The sequence below is a fragment of the Euleptes europaea genome, chromosome 2, assembly GCF_029931775.1.
Source record: "Euleptes europaea isolate rEulEur1 chromosome 2, rEulEur1.hap1, whole genome shotgun sequence".
Taxonomy (NCBI): Eukaryota; Metazoa; Chordata; class Lepidosauria; order Squamata; family Sphaerodactylidae; genus Euleptes; species Euleptes europaea.
The window spans coordinates 90,010,396-90,027,691 of NC_079313.1; the positions used below are offsets into that span (position 1 = coordinate 90,010,396).

General features: G+C 43.1%; 1 protein-coding gene across 8 annotated transcripts in view; it reads left to right on the forward strand.

Annotated features, from left to right (window-relative positions):
* NFASC (neurofascin) overlaps nt 1-17,296 on the forward strand; it is a 230,883-nt gene that overhangs the window by 153,860 nt on the left and 59,727 nt on the right. For 5 of the 8 annotated variants that reach the window (XM_056867422.1, XM_056867426.1, XM_056867424.1 and 2 more), the window contains 7 exons: nt 2,540-2,687; nt 3,649-3,773; nt 4,907-4,951; nt 6,438-6,539; nt 6,663-6,860; nt 8,673-8,743; nt 15,523-15,751. In XM_056867422.1, the coding sequence (XP_056723400.1) occupies nt 2,540-2,687; nt 3,649-3,773; nt 4,907-4,951; nt 6,438-6,539; nt 6,663-6,860; nt 8,673-8,743; nt 15,523-15,751 (918 nt within the window). The remainder of the gene's footprint in view (nt 1-2,539; nt 2,688-3,648; nt 3,774-4,906; nt 4,952-6,437; nt 6,540-6,662; nt 6,861-8,672; nt 8,744-15,522; nt 15,752-17,296) is intronic. The other 3 variants (XM_056867423.1, XM_056867427.1, XM_056867425.1) reach the window with 1 other exon arrangement.

Genomic DNA, 17,296 nt, shown 5'->3' on the forward strand with positions numbered 1-17,296 from the left:
TGGGAGTGAAAGTAGGATGGCAGAGGAGGGCCATGTGCAGAGACAACGGGGCCGAAGGAGGTGAGGGTTGTTGGAGAGTGAAAAAGTTATAGTGAAAAAGGCAAACTCTATGCTGGAGATTATTAAGAAAGAGATTGAATACAAAACAGTCAATATTATAAAGCCCCTATGTAGATCTGTGGTGCAACCTCATTGGGAATACTATGCACAGTTCTAGTCACCATATCTCAAAAAGGATATTGTAGAGCTGGAAAAAGTACAGAAGAGGGCAATCAAGATGATTGGGGGATTGGAGCTCCTTTCTTAACAGGAAAGGATGAAGAGTCTGGGACTTCTCAGCTTAGAAAAGAGATGACTAAGGGTGAACATGGTAGAGATTTATAAATTATGCACAGGGTGGAGAAAATAGACAAAGAACTTTTTCTCTCTTTCCCAGAGTACTAGAACTTGATGAATATCCAGTGCAGCTCATGAGCAGTAGATTCAGGATGGACAAAAGGAAATACTTCTTTATACAATGAGTGATTAAAATGTGGAATTCACTGCCAGAGGATGTAGTGATGGCCACAGGCATAGGTGGCTTTAAAAAAGGATTAGACAGATTTATGGAGGATAGATCTGACAGTGGCTACTAGCCATGTTGACTAAAGGGAACCTCCACATTCAGAGGCAGTAAACCTCTGAATACCAGTGCCAGGAGGCATCATCAGGGGTAGGCCTCAGCCTCTATGCACTGTTTGTTGGACCTTTAGAATAAATGGTTGGCTACTGCATGAGACAGGATGCTGGATTAGATGGACCACTGGTCTAAACCAGCAGGATGGTTCTTATGACTTTGAGTAATAAGAACTATCATCCTCACATAGCCACTTGCTGAACTGATTCCTGACACAAAAGTACTTTGCTAAAGTCCTGGTACACCCCGAAGGACTTTACGATCTGATAATAATTTGGTGGCGGTCCCTGGCCCCAGGAGTGTGTAGCTGTCCTTGACAAGAGCCAGGCCTTTTTCGGCCCTGGCTCCGGCCTGTTGGAATGCGCTGCCTAGTGACATCAGGGCCCTGCGGGACCCGAAAGAGTTCCACAGGGCCTGTAAGACAGAGTTATTCCACCAGGCCTACAGCTGAGGGCAGCTGTAGGTAGTTCATCAATGCTGGCCTCCCTCCCCCTTCTCCTCTGTTTTATTATGGGACATATAAGGGGGTGGCATGCTTGCTTGGCTGCAATATCACCATCACAACGGGTGCCACAGTAAGCTGTGCACCATTTATTTTAATGATTAGGTAATAATCTGAGAATTGATTTTAATGAGATGTTTTAATTGATATGTATATGTATAGCTGTGATTTTATTATTGTTCCCTTCCCTGAGCCTGGCTTTGGCCAGGGAGGGCGTGCTAGAAATATAATAAATAAATAAGATAAAGTGCATGAGAAGTGAACCTCATTCATCAAAACTTTTAAAGATAACTCTCCTCCTTTGGCTTCTTCATATACTAAGAAGTAGCAGAGAGAAATAAAATCTAATATATCTGGGGACAACTGGACATCTATTTGGAAGACGTACTCTTTTAGATCAGCTTCTACCAACATTAAAAAACTAGCTTATAAAATTATGAGCCAGTGGTATCTCACGCCCTCTCGTCTTCATCATATCATGCCAGGGACTCAGGTATATGCTGGAAAGGCTGTGGCAACCTAGCTAATTTTCTGCACTGCTGGTGGACATGCCCAAAAGTTAGTTTATTTTGGGACAAGATCTTGAAAGAGATCACACAATACTAAGTCTCTTATGATGCCTTAATTGACTTATTAGAAAAATTAATACACAAAAACTGTCTAAAAAGGGAATTGGCAGAGAAATTTCTGATTTCCTCATACTGGAAAAAAGCTAAGATCTCTTTCATGAGAATGTGTGGAACCTTGTAATTTTAGATATCTTCACAACTTGAAGTAGCAAATAACTTATCTTATTCTACAAACTTTTTAAATAGATGGCTACCTTTTCCAGAATATGTGGAGAAGGGGGCGTCACAAAATAAACGATTCCCACAAAACTGTTGCATGATTTGCATTTATTAAGTTCTGCTAAGAGAAAGTAACAAATGGTATGATCTCTGTAAAAAAACACCAAGGATTGGAATATATCTTGACTGTACTAGTATGTTTAACCTACTGTTGTTGAATTTTTATTTTGTTGTTGTTAAAAGATAAACTTAAAATAAAGTGTTATTTTTTTAAAAAAGATGTAGACCCCATTCATGAATATAAGAAGGGCTGCAAGGTTTTTTGTTATTCTTCATGTAGCTGTAATTATTGGCGAGAATTACAGTGCAATCTTAAGCAGAATCACACCCTTCTAAGTCCACTGACTTCAGTGGACTGTTTGGGATTTCATTGTGAGTGATAGAAATCTGGAAGAATTCTCTGTTTGCACAAGGACTGTGGGTTTCTCTTTCACTGTTTTGATGAAGGTCCTGTCTTAGGTTTAGTCTGTGGGCTGATATCTCAAAAGGTTATAATTTTACAACTCCTTACAGACCCAACTAGGATCACCACTGGACCAACTGATACAGTGCCAAAGAAGGGTTCTACAATTCATTTATCATGCAGAGTAAAATATGATCCCACACTGAAACTTACAGTCACCTGGCTCAAGGATGACAGCACCCTCTACATAGGAAACAGGTTTGTGCCACCTTTATCTTTCTTACCCTACAGTCTTGACAGTTGGAAAGCTTAACTTTTTACTTCACACCTCTGTAGGATGCAAAGAATGACTAAATCATTTTGCCATTATTGTAGCCTCTGCTGGCATCTTACAGCTTAAAGGCAATTAGATGAGCAAGGCTAGCCAGAAAGAAGCACCCCACCATTCTGGATCACGTTAATATATTTAATTTTTTGTAGTAGAAATAAACTTGGCCTGGAAACTATTGCCATATAATTCTCAGATAATAAGGAAGCATCTTTGCCATCTTCTGGTCACTAGGGGTGTGGGGGGGGGAGGTTGTTGTGAATTTCCTACATTGTGCAGGGGGTTGGACTTAATGACCCTGGTGGTCCCTTCCAACTCTATGATTCTAAGCACACCAGTTGGTAACAGTTGACATGTGTTATACCTTGGGGGAAATTAAAACGTTAAAATGTGTTACTGATGATTCAGTAAGACTTTGAGTTCAGAAGTAAAATCATTAGAATCTTTGATTTTTTTTAATGTTTTGAATTTTGACCCATTCACTGAAATGGGGAATAGATTTATTTAAACCATTTTGATTTTTAACTAGCTACAGAAAAATATAGGAGCTTTTCTATATGTGTGCATGTGTGCATGTTGATTTGTGATGCGTGTCTTAAAAGCTACAAAGAACCTAATAGACTGGCCTTTAAAATCCAAGCAGTTTTATAGCTTGACAAATGGTTGGGGCTGATAAGGATTTATTAAACTGTTCAAAGGAAGGACGGGGAGGAAGCCAAGGAAGTTACAGAGTGGAGTTGTTCTGAAAACACCTGCATTTGCTGCACATACATGAAAATGCTTCTGAAAATTTGAGGAGGTATTACAGGTTGGCCTGCAATTGGGATTAGGCATGCCTAGCGTTTTTAGGCAAACTTTGTGCTTTTAATTCCAATTCTTCTGTTTTGAAAGGATGAAGAAGGATGAAGATGGTTTGACAATATATGGAGTGTCTGAAAAAGATCAAGGGTATTACACTTGTGTAGCCAGCACTGAGCTAGATAGAGACACTGCCAGAGCCCATCTCACTGTTCTAGGTAACTTCATCTTCCTCTCAAGTTTACTGAGTTTATGAGGTAAGGTCCATGGGGCTAACATTGGTTAGCTTATTTCAACAAATTGCTCTACCTGGAAAGACACATTGGAGGGTGCCACATGCCTTAATTAACCATCTAATCCTCTGAAGCTGACATGTTATTAACAACAATTGGTACCTGCCTGGTCTGTCATTAGACAGAAAGTCAGCCAAGATCATTTCAGTGACCTATCTCTAAAAACCTTTCTCTCTGAGCATAAATCTCTGAACTGACCGTGGCAATTTAGGGAGGAATTGCTCATGTCTGTTCTTGCTGCCACTATGTAGCTGGCATTCTTCTGGCACAAGGACATGATGATGATGATTTGAAAGCAAAGTTGTCCCTTCCTCGGTGAGTTCTAGCAGCAGGTCTACTGCACTGATACTTACCCCTGCGTTAGCACTTGTGGCCAGATCTTAGCATAACTTGGAGGAAATATATTCCTATTGGCAATAAATGGAGCTTTTCCTTAATCCAGAATCAAAGGAGTGGAGCTGATTTTGGTTCTTGACTCCCCAAGGCTAACCATATACTATGCAATCCTTATGTTTGCCAGTCCTGTTTGAAGGGTACCTAGGGCAGTGATCCCTATCATGGCACCCATGGCCACCATGGCACCTGCCAATGGGTTTCCTGCAACCCATATGCAAATAACCTGTCCTGGCTTTCCTCCAGCTCACTGGACACAAGATGCTTCAGGAATCCTCATGAGGCTCACATTCAGAAAGTTGCTTCCTTTGTGGGGGAATGCTTGGCTTGCAACCTTCCAACATTTTGTGATTAGTCCCAGTACCCATGGCAGCCACTTTGTGATTGGGCCTGACCCCTATACCAGCCATTTTGTGGTGGCACCCACTCTCCATCCTCAAAACTCCAAAAATGGCCATGGGCTCAATATAATTGGGGACTCCTGCCCTAGGGGAACCTTGAAAGCAACTGAAACACTTTAAGGAACATACCTGGAATGCTGGTTTAAAAAAATGGTTTTTTTAAATGGTATGAGGGCTGGTATCCTGCCCTTTGTTGTTTCCCTTCAACAAGCTGTGATTAAGGACTGAACTAACCCTCTAAATAGCTAATATCTTACCTTGCAGCTGTCTCAGCTTCTCCCGTTAACCGCATAACAACTTTTCCCAAAGGTAATCACTACTTTTTATTTATTTATTTATTTATTTATTTATTTATTATTTTTATAATAAGACAAACAAAAAAAAGAAAGGTAATCACTACTAATCCATTTTAATTGCCAACTGATGTTTGATCACTACAATAACTTTGGTGTGGAATTGAAATGCCATGAAAAGTTTGCTACCATATGATGGCCCAAAATATACTGGATAGCTGTAAGCATCAGGACCACAATGGAACAGGCTCTGTTGAACTTCTGTTACACATATCACATGCTCCGTATAGTGTAAGAACATTATTGCCCCTTCCTTGAAAATGAAAACTAGTTGAATTAAGTTGCTCAGATGAAACCTGGTGTTAAAAATCGACGGAAGAATTTCATCATCCTCTTGTTGTTCTTGCAGGTTAACTTTGGCTCTCGCTATATTTATGTTTCCTTGCTTGTAAAACTGAGATGACTAATATTTATTGTTCTACTTACTTTTGTATCCTTTTATAGAAAATCGGTGTAGGTAGAAAAATATCACCTGTTGCTCAATTTGATGCCAGTTCTGTGCAAGCTTAGAGTTACATTGCACAATACCTTATTCTCTGTCCCCAGATATTAAGAAGCATTATGTATGAAATGAGCAGTTACTTACAGCCATCAGTAGCTGCTGCAATCAGTGGCCATAGTTGGGATTGCTAGGTTCTCATATTGTATTTCTTTCTGCAAGCGAGTGGCCAAAGAAGGTCATACTGATAATTTGAAAACATGTCATGTGAAGTGACCCTTATTTTGAAACACATAATGGTCTTATTTGAAACCAGTGTTTCTGTATTCCTCTTAAAAAGTCAGGATATCTACATTTTTCTTTTTGAACCTTGTCTTCACTATATTTTAAAGTTTGTATTTTAATCTTCTGATGCCACTTAATTTATTATGCTCATATCACTATTGTCATGCTGACCTATGATGTATTTTTAAAATCATTTCACCAGTACTTGTAAGAAGTAGAATTGCAGTTTTAAGATACTCATAATAGTTATCTCACTGCATTTGGAACCCAATTCCACTTTTTGCTTGCTGAGAGCTTTAGGCTTGGTCTGCACATACATCATAATGAGGTGGCAGAATGGCCTGTTCTTCTTCAGGTTACTGGTGGCAGGGGTGTATGTTATAATGCTCCCCCACATAAAAAGTTCCCTCAAGTAAGTCAAAGAACTTAGGATGTCAAAGGGAGAGACCTAACACATAATCTGATCGACAGTTTTTACATTAAAAAATGCGATCCTTCTCCTGAAGTCTGAAGTTTATTCTTCCACCTCAGTAGTCTCTGCCTTTCTTCTCTGTCTGTGAGGATGCTCCACATTCTATTGCATGTGCAGGCCAGGCCTTATTCTCATTTCCATCCCAAACCCATTAATGGCTAATTCGTAGGAAGGTCCAAGAAGAGTTAGGTATTCAATGTTAATTAGAGAAGCCCAGACTGTATGTCTCTCTCTCTTTGCTGGTAGCACGGCCAGAGCGTCCCCGTGACCTTGAGCTAACAGACCTTGCTGAAAGGAGTGTACGTTTGACATGGATACCTGGTGATGACAACAACAGCCCCATCACAGGTCAGGGCATGCTCCTCTACTTAGAAATCCTGAGGATTATGACTACTACTAATTTTCTTTAAGTCTATTAGCCAATGGCTAACAAGCTAAGTCTCACTAGCCCTCCCTACTTCTGTCCTCTAGATTACATTGTGGAATTTGAAGAGGATAAATTCCAGCCAGGAGTTTGGCACAACCATTCCCGCTATCCAGGAAGTGTCAACTCTGCTGTCCTGCGCCTTGCACCCTATGTCAACTACCAGTTTCGAGTAATAGCGGTGAATGAAGTAGGAAGCAGTTATCCCAGCTTGCCTTCTGAGCGATACCAAACAAACGGAGCACGTAAGTGGTGCCTGGAATGCATTTGGAGCAAAAAGGGCTCCATCTTAATGGTCTCTGTGCCGGCACACATGGGTCCTGCAGGCATGCAAAGCATCATTTAGAATCTTCTAGAGATAAAAGACTAAAGTTTTGGCCATAAGGAGATAATTTTAACCCATTAATGGAATACTACCCAGTGTGCCTGCCTTGGCGTGACAGAGCAAGTACCCTCCTGCTCAGTTTCCTATCAACTTCTGCTGTCATTGTGAAGACCTTTCTCTGTCAGGCTTGACTCTCCAGCAAACTATTATACTGGTGTAGGACTTAGCTGTTAGCCTAAGCAGTTAGCTAACAGGCATTAGGACCACATTGATTAGTTGTCTTGGGACCTTAAAATTTATGGTTATAATTAACTGTTCTGCTTCTCTTGAGCTTTTTTTTTCTTCTTGCTTTTGCAAATGACTTGTAAATCTTCAGTTTGATGCTTGCGCAGAAGTTTATGTTTGTAATTATTTTTATAGCACAATCACAGTGCATCTTCAGAATGAGTAGAAATCCAGGTTGCAACTTCACAAGAATCAAGATTTCCATGTTCATTTATTAATAATGTCAGTTAGTACAATTCCATTAAAAGCCACAAAGTTTGAGATTCAGGGTGTATGTAAAGAGTTCAAAGAATGGAATGCCGAAGCGATGTTAGCTCTGAACACCTTGCTTTGTAAATCAAAGAAAATTCAGGCTGTGTTCATATAAAACACCAAACCACAACTGAGCCTCCGGTTTGTGGACCTCCCTCTTTCCCTTTCTCCTAAGCATTCGCTTTCGAAGCAGACCCTAGTTTGCAGCTACATCCAGTCTGGCAAATGACAGTTTTTGCTTGCCCTCAAACCAGATTTGGAGACCAAATCAGTCAGCCACAGCTTGCCAATCTGGATGCGATGGCAAACTATGCGTTGCTGAGAAAGAAGAAAGAAGAGAGTGAATCATGGCACACAGGGAGAATGGAATAAGGAGGAAATGTGAGAACCAAGGCTCATTCCCATGATTTCAAATGATGTTTTGGTTTTTTTGTCTATACTAGTGTCAGAGATGGGATTTCTTGAGAGCGTGGTTATGATATTTGAGTGGTCTTGGAGCTTGCAGCTTAGGAATGGCAGGTGGGTGTCTGGGGGGAGGAGTTTATAGATGATACAGAAGCAATATACTCCCCTTTCCAAATTTATAAAATGTTGAGGTGTCATTTCCTTTTTCAGTAGATGAGGTTATTCTTCTGCAAAACCTCAATGCCAACATGTGTCAGCTACAAAACAGCTCTTGCACATTTCAAGTGACCTGATCTCTTTTTTTCTTTACACTGAAAATTCAACACTCCTTTCATCCTGAGCCTTTAATGTTACTGCTGCTGCTTGTTTGTAGTTGCACAAACATTGTAAAGTCTGTCCTATAAATGTTTTAATTCTGTTGATTCATATACCATCTTGCCGTATGGCCATCCTACCTACTTAGCATCTGGATGTTATTGCTGTGATTGTCATAGTTAGAGAAAAGGTTTTCTTTGCAAAGTGCCCCTAGCTATACAAAAGATGCTGTTATCATCTTTCTTTCTGTAGAAACGGCATCCACAGCCTGGTTTACTGGCCCCTGGACAACTCTGCAATTTGACTTGGGGTCATTGCTTCCATCACTTATGCAGAATCTGCAGTCCTCCGGAATGATTCCAGAAGTATTCTTTTGGTTTATTCTGCTATAGGAGACATAGCCTTTTAGTGATGCATCATGGTATACTTTTTGTGATCAATGATCTAAAACAAAATTTGTGTTAATATATTTCAGGTCCAGAAATTAACCCCACAGGTGTTCAAGGGTCAGGAACGTCAAAAAATAACATGGTCATATCATGGATGGTAAGCCAATGTTGTAGTTTCTCCTTAATTAAAATGCATACTTTTCTGGCTTAAATGGAGCAAGAACAACAAAGAGACTGTCAGGGATCACAAAACTAATACAGATTGAGTATCCCTTATCCGGACTGCTTGGGACCAGAAGTGGTCCGTGTTTCAGATCTTTCCGTATTTTGGAATATTTTGGAATTTTTGCATATACAAACTAAGATATCTTGGATCAAAAAGGGCAAGAGTCCAGTAGCACCTTAAAGACTAACAAAAATATTTTCTGGTAGGGTATGAGCTTTCGTGAGCCACAGCTCACTTCTTCAGATAGAGCTAGAATGTGAATCCATCGGTCTTTAAGTACTTAAAGTCTACTTAAAGACCGATGGATTCACATTCTAGCTGTATCTGAAGAAGTGAGCTGTGGCTCACGAAAGCTCATACCCTACCAGAAAATATTTTTGTTAGTCTTTAAGGTGCTACTGGACTCTGCCCTTTTTGACTACTGCAAACAGACTAACACGGCTACCCACTGTAAGGTATCTTGGGGATGAGACCCAAGTCTAAACATGAAATTCATTTATTTTATATATACTTTATTCACATAGCCTGAATGTAATTTTAAACAATATTTTTGATAATTTTGTGTACATTGGACCATCAGTGGCACTTCTGAGGATCTGTGAGTAATGCCTGCATGCTGGTTCACAAGGTCCAGTTTTCAGATCAGTCCCGATATCAGATGTTCCAATAAGGGATACTCAGCCTGTATACATATTATTCTCTATGCTTTCATGGCCTAGAGTCTACTTTATCTGATGTATGAAGAGTTAATCTGTATGTGTGTGTGTGTGGGGGAGTCCTAACCAGACCGAAGTGTCATGAAATGTAAAGCTTTGTAGTAGGTCTGTGTAACTGATCAGTCTGTTCTTATCTTGTATATATTTTGTTCTACCTAGATATTTGACAAATCTACTACTAACTTGCACTTACGGCCTTTTTAGGCACACTCTACTTAAAAAAAATTCTCTGTAGTACATTTATCTCTCAAGTGAGAACAATACTTCAGGCATTTGATAGATCTATTGCTAATAGTTAATCCAAAATAGCAGTAGCAAAAAAATAATCTTTTTTTAAGACCAACTAAAATGTCATGAAATTCTTTTGTTTCCCAGTACTTTTCTTCAGGTGAGATGGCTTAAAATACGGTGGAAAATCCGCAAGTCTGCAGTTCATAGTAGTCTTTCAGTAGAATAACAGAAGTGTTTAAAAATTAGGGTAGATGATGTTGGCACCTTTAATTTAATTAGGATGGTAACATTTCTTGTGTTCTTTTGTAAAACTGCTACCCACTGCAGACTCGGGGCTTTCCCATCATCTCCTAAAGCACCATTCTCCCCTCCCTTCACTCCAATGTTTCTTTTTGTATTGAAGAAGAGTTCTGGGGAACTTGAAAGCTTGCTCGTTGCTTTTCTCAGTATCCATGTGAGTGTGTATAGCTGCCATATGAAGATAATGTTTTATGTGGCTTCTGTTCAACAAAAGCTTATGCCACAATATGCTTGTTTGTCTCTGAGATGCTATAGCATTCTTGGTTCATCTTCCGTCTTCGGTGCAGCCCCACATGTGGGACTGCGCCTGCGCGCAGGCCTGCCGCCGGAAACTTTTATTAGCCTCAAACCTCAAGTGGGGATGCCCCTCCCCCTAGCAGGCGGGGTCAGCCTTGGCGCTGAACGCCCGCATGCTCCTGGGAGGAGCATCCCCTCTCCCCTCAGTTCCTTTTTTGCCGCCGCCAAGAACGGAGCTTTTCCTTGCCTTCCTCAGAGTTTCTTCGTTTTCCTCTACTTCTATCGTGAGTCGTCCTTATCGGAGCTGCCATTAGGTCCGCCTAACCAGCCCTCACCGTTTGGATATTTGTGAGGTTTAAACCCTCGAGAGAAATAACCTTATTTGCCTCGGTCCCCTCGGTCGCGTGCTGAGGGCCGTGATGGCTCCAAAGACCCCCTTAAACTTTGCCCCAAGTGCGCCACCAAGATCCCGCACTCGGACCAGCATAATTTGTTTAGGTGAGGGGCATAAAGTCTCTAAATGTGTCATCTGCCAGGGCTTCTCTACCCGAGCCCGCAATGCCCGCGCCAATCGATTGAATGCGGAGCTGTGGAAGAAGGCCCTGACGGCCCCCTCTCCGTCCGCCGGATCCAAGACCCCAGGAGACACAAGGTCCGACCGCTCGGAACCGACTCCCGGATCCGGCTCGGATCCGAAAACCTCGGATCCAAGCTCTCAGTTGGATCCGACCCATGTGGCCAAGAAGTACAAACATAAAACAAAACACAAGGATAAACACCACGGATCCGGCTCATCTATCAAAGCAGCCATCCCTGCTTGTAAAACTGTGGAGGCACGTCCCCAACAACCGCTCCCTCTCCTGGTACCGCGGACTCCGTCCTTCCACTCTGGGTCTCCTCTTCAATGTTTCTCCGACATCAAAGTAGATCGGCTGGACGACCCCCTACTTCTCTCGGATCCGAGCCTATCGGATCCGAACCCCACGGATCCGAATCCTCCAGATCCGATCCTCTCGGACCCAGCTCTTCCGGATCCAAGGCGAACACCTCAACCATCCACCTCCTTTTCTCAACCTACTATCTCTCCTGAACTTGTGAAGGACTGGATCGAATTCTGTAGGTTCCGTCAGTTCACTATTCAAGGGAAGCCACTAGTTCTGCATACCCCGCAGCTCCCTTCACCCTTCACACCCTTAACCCAGAGGAGCCCTGGGATGGAATCAGACCCAGAGGTCTCTGAAACCAGAGAGTCAGTAGAAAGCTCCAAAGGGGTTTCCGAACCATCCCCTGATGAGCTGGTTGGTGACACAGAAGCTGTATCCCCCTCTGAAGACTTGAGACTCAAGACTGAGCAGATGATCAGGATGGCAGAGGCTTTGGACATCAACACCTCCACCTCTGATAATAAACCTAAAGATAAAATCCTAAGTCGTTTATATCCTGACTCTCCAGGTATAGCTGCCTTCCCTATCCTGGAGGGACTCTCGGAGGTCACTAAATCGGTCTGGAAGAAGCCAGCCTCCACTCCTCCTCCTTCTAAGAAAATAGAAAACCTCTACAGGGTCAAGCAAGACTCTGCTGGGTTCCTGATGGTACACCCTGCACCATCCTCCATTGTCACTGGAGAAATGCAGGCCAGACAAAGACAAGGGCAACACTCTACTCCATCAGATAAAGAGAGTAGACGTCTGGACCAACTAGGCAGGAGAACTTACACCTCGGCTGCCTTAAATTTTCGGATTGCGAATTATCAAACCTCCCGTTTGGGCTTGCTACAGCCCCTAGGGTATTTACAAAATGCATAGCGGTGTTATGTCCCACCTGAGGGACCTAGGATGCTGTATATACCCTTACCTTGATGACTGGCTACTCACAGCTCTTAGCCCTTCAGTGCTTGCAGACCAACTGACACTGGTTCTCTTGATGTGTGAGAATTTGGGGCTATTGGTCAATGTAAAAAAGTCCAAACTGATCCCCTCTCCTAGAGCCCAGTTTATAGGAGCTATATTGGACTCTACCAGTGGGAGAGCATTCCTACCCAAAGATAGAATCATAGCTATTAAGAGCTTGATAAACCATTTCACAAAGTGTAGACACCAACCTGTGGTTTCTATTCAGAGACTCTAGGGACTGATGGCCTCCACCACAGCTGTTACACCATTTGCCAGATTGCAGATGAGAGATCTACAGAATTGGTTTATCAGAACATATGACATTACTCGCCACTCCCATATGCACAGATTTTCAATCCCCAGAGGGATTCTTAGGTCACTTCAATGGTGGCTATCTGACCCCAATCTGCTGAAAGGCATGCCTTTTGGTTATTGGAATCCTGACTTCACCCTCACCACCGCATCTATGGAAGGTTGGGGAGGGCACTGTGGTACTAGGTCAGTCCAAGGAAAGTGAAATGTGTTTGAGGCCTCTATGCACATTAATATGTTGGAGTTAAGGGCACTTACCTCCTTATGCACTTACCTCCTTTGCAGATATCCTTTGAGACTCCAAAACCCTCCTGCAGTCCGACAATACCTGCACGGTGTTTTACATCAACAAACAGGGGGACACGGGATCCATTCCCCTGTGCAGAAAGTCTCAGGGTCTGGAGGGTGGCCATCTCGAACAACATTCACCTGCAGGCCATCCATATAGCAGGGGTTCACAATACCTGGGCGGACTCCCTCAGCAGGGAATTTCTCACCAATCACGAGTGGGAAATGCAAGACCACTTCCTACTACCTGTATTTCAGAGATGGGGGTTCCCTCAGGTCGATCTGTTTGCCACCAGGTCCAACAGGAAGGCGCAAAACTTTTGCTCTCTAGCAGGAAGCGATTACATGTCACTAGGGGATGCTTTCCAAATCAAGTGGTCGGGGGGCCTCTTCTATGCCTTTCCCCCGTTCCCTCTATTAGCAAGAGTACTGGGGAAGATCAAAGCAGACAACACCTCATGCATATTGATCGCACCCAGGTGGCCTCGACAAATCTGGTTCTCGGAACTGATGCGCCTGGCGGGAGAGGTTCTTATCCCGTTTCCCAACCATCCGGGTCTATTGTGATGGGGCGACCTAGTCCACCACGATATCAGCAGACTGCACCTTGCAGCATGGAGAATCCTGCCAACCCCTCAATAGGTTTGTCCTCTCCTGTCCAGGAGGTGATATTACAGGCCAGAAGACCCTCTACCCGTTACTCTTATGATAGGAAATGGGAGAGGTTTGACAGATGGGCTAGATCTTACGGTATATCCTCTTTCGTTTGCCCACTCCCCAGGATACTGGATTATCTTTTGGACCTGACCAAGTCAGGACTCACAGTTTCATCCGTAAGAGTTCACCTTGCTGCCTTATCTGCCTTCCATGATAAAATTGAGGGTCATACAGTGTTCTCCCATCCGTTATCCAAACGTTTTCTGAAGGGGCTCGGTAATCTCTTCCCTCCTATCCCTAGGTTGACACCGCAGTGGTCTCTTTCCACTGTTTTGGCAAAGCTCATGCTTCCCCCTTTTGAACCTTTGGCCTCAGCGCATATGTCCTTTAGTTCGGCCAAGGTGGCATTCCTTATAGCAGTCACGTCTACCAGGCGAGTAGGTGAATTAGCAGCTCTAAGGATCGATAGCTCTTTTCTTAGGATACACAATGAAAAGGTAGTGTTGCACCCCAGTATTAGATTTAGACCTAAAGTCATCTCTGATTTCCATGTGGTTCAGGACCTGGTTCTACCAGTGTTCTTCCCGCATCCAACGTCTAAGGCTGAGAAGACCCTCCATACTCTGGACCTCAGGAGGGCCATACTTTACTATATTGACAGGACAAAACACTTTAGACAATCAAATTCCCTTTTTATTTGTTATCAGGGACCCAAGAAGGGAAGACCCGCGTCTTCTCAGACCTTAGCCAGATGGGTAGTGTCTGCCATCAGATCTGCCTATAAAGAAGCTGGAGTTACATGTCCACTAGAGGTTAGGGCCCATTCCACCAGGGCGCAGGGCTCTTCTGCCACTTTACACAGGAGAATCCCCATCGGTGACATCTGTAAGGCGGCGACGTGGGCATGCGAGGACACGTTTGTCAAGCACTACGCGCTGAATCTGCAAGCCAGAAGAGATGCAGATGTGGGTAGAGTGGTGCTGCAGACGTTGTTCGCTTAAGTTCGACACCCACCTCCTAATGGTAAGCTTGCTAATATCCCACATGTGGGGCTGCACCGAAGACGGAAGATGAAAACAGAGTTGCACTTACCTGTAACTACTGTTCATTGACGTCTTCGGTGCAGACACACATCCCTCACTCTGACCCCGCTGTCATCAAGAAAGAAAGAAAGAAAGAAAGAAAGAAAGAAAGAAAGAAAGAAAGAAAGAAAGAAAGAAAGAAAGAAAGAAAGAAAGAAAGAAAGAAAGAAAGAAAGAAAGAAAGAAAGAAAGAAAGAAAAGGTGAAACAGGCAAAATTTATGTGCAGGAGTGTATTTGGTCTAGAACTGAGGCTCAGCATCTTAGATGACCTCTGGCTTGGCCAGGTATGGTTGCTTGCCTTGAGCTTAACTATTCCCTTCCTGTTCTTGGTCGGCGGCGGGCGAGGAACTGAGGGGAGGGGGGATGCTCCTCCCAGGAGCATGCGGGCTTTCGGCGCCAAGGCTGACCCCGCCTGCTAGGGGGAGGGGCATCCCCACTTGAGGTTTGAGGCTAATAAAAGTTTCCGGCAGCAGGCCTGCACGCAGGCGCAGTCCCACATATGTGACTGCACCGAAGACGTCAATGAACAGCAGTTACAGGTAAGTGCAACTCTGTTTTGTTTCTCGGTTCTGTGTTCCTGAATGTGCGGGAGTCCTCGGGTGAAATAAAATATGACATTGGGAGAACTACAATGAGGCCTTCCCATCATTTTTAAGCTAAATTGCAGCGACATGTGACCCCAGTTTGGATCAGGGTGTGTGTGTTAATCCTATCACCCCTGCATGGTTTTTGCCTTTTTAGATATCTTACATGCACTACTGTTGGCCCTGGAAGAGGACAATGAAGATGGTGCTGTCCAAATTGGGGTTGAGTACTTTTGCTTATTGAGATGGCTTAGCTTTAAAAACAGTGGGAAGACCTGATTATGGATCTCTCAATTTCTTGTCTAGTTTTAAACTGCAAATGGGAGAGAGGGGATGTACACCTGCTTTGCTACCAAGTTGGCAAAGGTAACTATTTTCTCTTCATTTTCTTTTTAAAAAATCCCATCAAGCCACTAAATGCAACTCAAGCTTATGGCCCCAAACTCAAATACGTTGTGAAATGGAGGCGAAGAGACACTAGAGAGAGCTGGAGCAACGTGACTGTCAACGGTGATGTCAGCAAGTACACTGTTACGCAGACACCTACCTACGTGACCTACGAGATCAAAGTGCAGGCAGAAAATGAGTTTGGGAGAGCTCCAGAACCTGATGTTGTCATTGGCTACTCAGGAGAAGATTGTAAGTATTCTCTTAGCCAGAGAGACTTGGGGATACAGAAGGGTCCGCTTCACTTCTTCACACTTGCCAGTGTTAAGGGGCTTTCATGCTGTTCAAGTTCTATCGTAACCAGCACATTTTGAAAGAAGCACTGAATTCCAGTGCCAAACACTCTTCTTCTGTAGTTACTACTACTACTTCTATAGTAATTACCACTACTAATGTAGATATCTATGTAATGTTCCTTTACTACTGGGCCAGTATGTTGAGATTAGATATAAAAGTACATTTTGCAAATGTTGAGGTTAGGCAACACTACTATGTCCATCTTGTGGATGTAGCACTTATATTCAGAGACATCTAATAAGTTGGCCATGGTCTTCAGTTTCACTGTCTATGTAACTTAAGTGGGTAAGTAGGTACTTGTAAAACCAGTATCAATACATAGATAAATTAATGGACAAATGCCATGAATCTCATTGGGGTGGCCTTGGATTTTTTTTTCTCAGCAGCCTAACTCACCTCACAGGGTTGTTGTAAGGATAAAATAGAAAGGCTTCCTGAGCCCCCTGGAAGAAGGGTGGGACACAAATGCAGTAAACACAGTATCTTTAATCTGCAGCCTTTGAGAATCCAAAATGAGAATCCAAAATTTTTCTTGCCATCTAGGTTTGTAGCACGAGCTAAGTTACCAAATTAATTAAGCTAGTTTTCTGCCTGTCCTTTTGGGAGACAGCATTAAGAGGGTTTTTGTTTTCATTCCAAGCTGCCAAGAGCCCCAGGGGCTCCCAAACAAAGATTCCTTCTGCCCCCTTCTGCCCCCACCACCACCCAGGCCCAACCCCAAAATCACATGAAAACAAATTACCTGATTGGTCCAGCTGCCTGGTGATCCACAGCCTGTCAGCTGATTAATTGCTCTGCAAGACCAAGACTGCATAATTGTTTAATAATCTGGTGCTTAAACATTTATACTCCTCCTGGAGTGCAAATACACATGCCACTTCCCATAGTTTGTGTGTGTGGGTTTGTATGTAACTTCTTCCTGTTGCTCTTAGTCCTTTAGGTTGCAAATTTAAGCACTTTTAAGTCCCATTGATTTCAGTGAGAGAAGCAAGCAGGTGCTTAAATCTTCCCTTAGAAATCAATGGAACCGAACAGCCTTTTGCTCGGGCTAAATTGTGCATAGAAAAAGGGCATTCATCTCCCTGAGTCTGTATTCATATTTTATTTATCCCCTGGTGTGAGATTTGTAAGGAATTCATAATTTTGCTGTATTTTTTAAAAAAAGAAGTATTGGTGATATAAAGTTAAACCAGATGATTCTGTGATGGTGAGTGAGGTCCTTGCAGCTATGCCGATGAGGTAGAATGACTATAGTCTGGTATATATTGAGAGACCCCGGGGCTGTAAGGAAAAAGAATGGTAAGTCTAAAGCCCAGTTATCCAACCCCTGGGGTCGTAGATTTCTCCCACCACCAGATGAACTCAGCTATTACAGAGGACACAAATGGGTAGCTTGGCCATCGAGTGCCAGCTGAGGTAAAGGGTCATGATTGCTTCTGA